Here is a 3687-nt window from a genome sequence, read left to right on the forward strand (position 1 = left end):
CAATGATCGATAACAAATAATTCAAGGTAAACGCTCACAGGAGTCTCGGGATTGAATAGGTCAAAAAGTGCAAAAAAGGCAAGATTGGCGTGTCTGTGGAATTAACATTTAGTATTTAAGCCATAACTTTTAACTCAATTCCCCAATTGACATGATTCAAGTGGCGTTCATAAGCTCATTTAAATATCTGAAACTTTGTTTGGAATAGTGATATTCCAATTCGAATATTTACTAGGTCAAAACGGGCTCACAAACTGAATCAAACGTGCATATTTCTGAAATGGCATGGTAGTCCAGACAGGGTGAGTGTTGTCCCGTCCATACGATATAACTTGCATGGCATACCATGAGCCCGTTGGTCTGGACGAGCTCAAGACTAGGTCAGGACGTACGAGACTTGCTACGATAGTACCGAAACACTTGGAGTACTTCTGTAGTGCCTTTCAATAGAAATGGAGTATATGGAGTACATCTCAAGTAAAATACGGGAACACATGCAAGTAACGAGAAAATTTAGTATTTCTGTATGTATTTTTCTATAAATGTTATCAAAAGAAAATTTCATGAGCCTTACATAGATTGAATTAAGCACGGTGCAATAACACTATATTTGATATAAATAAAAACAACAAATTAATACATAGTATAATAAAATTATGATACAAATAAAAATTGTGTACATTTAAATAATCATTCATATTCATTCATCCAATTCCAATCATCCCCTTCTCCAATTGCATCTCGTATTTTGCTCAATATCCCATCAACAGCAACATCAAAAGCATCCCTTGTTTTCTCCAACCCCTTGCTCGGTTTCGCATACACAAATTTCGGAATATATTCTATAATTTTCTCTCTCATCCTTTCCACTTCCTCTCTTCCGTACCCTTCTAACACTCTCCTTATGTTTGTTCCGTTACGCACATCGTCACGGTGTATAAAAACTGAGTAACTCTCCGGTTCATCCGGCACGAACCACTGGTATTGCAAGTAAGCCGTCCGTCTCCAGAAAAAAACCGGTATCGAACCGGCCAACATGCAATCGAAGACCGACCGCCTCGTGAATGTGTCCCCCCTCGGTTGGAGACAGAAATCGGAGTCGAGAAAGGTCTCCATGATCGACGTCGTCCCGTCGGAGCACTTTTCCCGGCTGCAGTCCACGTTGCGGCACGCGGTCGACTCGTTGAGGCACTGGTTCTGCAAGATCCCTCGGAAATCGTTCTTGAACGATTTGCGAGCTCCTCCGACGAAGGTGAAGAGGTAGTTCCGGCGTCGGCTACGGATGAATCTCTGCCACTCGATGATATCGGATTCGAACCTCGGGTGGAATATGGTTGGGTAGGGCACGGCGATGTCTAGGTTGTCCCAGATGTTCCGCTCGATCGACATCCGGACAACTTTCTGCATCGCCGGCATGTGCAGGAAGCTGGACCCCCATTCGGCATCGGCCTCACCCGACCGCCGGAAATCCCACGTCACCCGTCCAAGCATGATGAAATGATTGGAGCCACTGAATCTCTTCCACCATTTCTGCTCTTGGATCCACTTGCTCAACATCTCGGCATGCCAGTCCCGCTCCCTCGTGGTGTGGTTGCCCCACGCGTACTTCCCCACCGCGAAGCCGGCGTAGAAAGGTATGTAGAACGCGGTGGCGTTTTCGGGCTCCAAGGTCCGGCATTCGTAATTTAGCATCCGGTTGTGGAACATCACCTCCCCCCAGAACTGGTCGGTCCAGTACCACGCCGGCAGGATGCTCTCCGGCACGATCCCGGACAGCTCCATCGCCTCCTGCCCAAAGCCGTCGTTCAAATTCTTTTCGCATTTGTTCTGCCACGGGTCTAACTGCTCGCACTTGTCCTTGAGATCGGAATTGTACATGCTAGGGAGATCGTAGATGTAAATCCAACGGGAATCGCATTCCGCAGCTTCCACATCAGGCAGTGGCTGTTCGGGGGACTTGGATATAGAGACATTGCGGGTACGAGTAAAGTATAAAACGACGAATACCTGGAAAAGGATTACAGCAAAGAGTAAAGTGCGATGGACTGGGGTGAGGCGGGATAGGGATGATGTTATCGTGGATTTAATTTTTGGGGATTTAGTATGCTCTTCTAGGCCTTCGAGTTCGGTCGACGGCTGGCTCATCATCGGAAGCGACACTATATATATATATATATCACACGCACACAGCGAGAGAGGAGAGGGGAGGGGTTTTCAGTTGCGATGAGAGAGAGAGAGAGAGAGAGAGAGAGAGAGAGAGGTGATGTAGCCTGTGGGTTTGGAGCTGCTAGATATATGCAGAAAGGGTAGAAGTAGTATACGTAGGTAAAAAACCTCGACAGATCTGGGAAACGTGCAGAGAGAATGGTTGGGGTTTTTAACTCATCGTGAGAAGGTGCGTTTCATCCCAAGGAATAATTTAGGAGAAAGTCTATTTTGACCCCTTTTAATTTGGATACACTCTATGGTTCAAAAGCACGCACGTAATCCTATGTGATTTTAAAAATGTGTAGATAGATCACCTATAGTCATGTTTTTCATCTATATAAACGGACACAATATTAAAATATCGATACGCCATCATCCTCTCCCTTGATTCTTCTTTCTTAAATTTAACCAATCCATCTCTATACCAAAAATTTGATCCCAACTGTTAATATTGTAGAGTTTGACGCGTACTACATTCATACCAAAATTCAAGTCGATCAAAAAATGAAAACCTCATGGTCAAATCAAATTTATTACTCCCTCTATCCCCTTTTTAAAGTCCAGTATTTCATTTTGGGCTGTTTCTTAATAATTGTTCATTTTATAAAGTTAATGGATAAAAGTTGGTACATTTTTCATTTTGCCTATAAAAGTAGATTCTATTTTGAAAAGTTAGTGAGTAAAAGTGTAATGATAATGTCTCTATAAAGTGTAAGTAGGGAAAGTAGAGGTAAAAGTTCATATGAAATGTGTAATGATAATGTTTTCTTAATGAGTTGGAGTTACGAAGCGGAACACTTAAAAAGGAACGGAGAGAGTATGAAACTAAAATTTCAAATTTGAATTTATCAAGAATTAGATCACTAAGTTATTAATGCCTGATCGACATAATTTTTTATAGATATATTATATTTTTTTATTTAATACATTATGAACGACTCAGATGAGATTCTAGAGACATGCGAGAAACACCTCCTTTAATATGGATGTAAAATATGACGACAGAGAGTCTATCCGCACATTTTCAAAATTATAATAGATTAGATGCACAATTTTGAATCATATGGGATGTATCCTCACACGGTCCAAATCAAGGGGTGAAAGTGGACTTTCCCGATAATTTAACATCTCGCTCACCGCCAAAGCCAACAGCTGTGTATCAGAAGTAGTTTATATGCTTATGAAATTAGCATTGACTTTTTCAATCGCTCTGGCTATAGTTGAAAGAAAATTTTCAACGATGCGCGTAGAAGGAATCGCAAACTAGTAGATGGATCGTCATTCTCGTTGCCTACATGGGAAAAAATGGATTTCCACCATCCCAAATTTCTTGTTTGTTCTTCGGTATGCGTGCTATTTTGAAATTACTTTTATTTATTTGATTTCTAATTTTTTTTACAATTTTGAAAATTTTGTTAAATAAATTAAGTCTAGATCTATCAAATAGGACTTATATTACATATACATTTGAAAATATAA

The 3687-nt window shown here is 41.1% G+C and overlaps 1 protein-coding gene across 1 annotated transcript; it reads right to left on the bottom strand.

Annotated features, from left to right (window-relative positions):
• Nucleotides 1-501: 501 nt before the first annotated feature.
• On the bottom strand, nt 502-2371 carry LOC131303917 (xyloglucan galactosyltransferase XLT2-like). Its single transcript, XM_058330981.1, has one exon. The coding sequence runs from the start codon at nt 2146-2148 to the stop codon at nt 691-693; it is 1458 nt and encodes a 485-aa protein (XP_058186964.1). The 5' UTR covers nt 2149-2371; the 3' UTR covers nt 502-690.
• Between the last annotated feature and the right edge of the window lie 1316 nt (nt 2372-3687).

This window comes from Rhododendron vialii, chromosome 10a, assembly GCF_030253575.1.
Source record: "Rhododendron vialii isolate Sample 1 chromosome 10a, ASM3025357v1".
In the NCBI taxonomy this organism is placed as follows: Eukaryota; Viridiplantae; Streptophyta; class Magnoliopsida; order Ericales; family Ericaceae; genus Rhododendron; species Rhododendron vialii.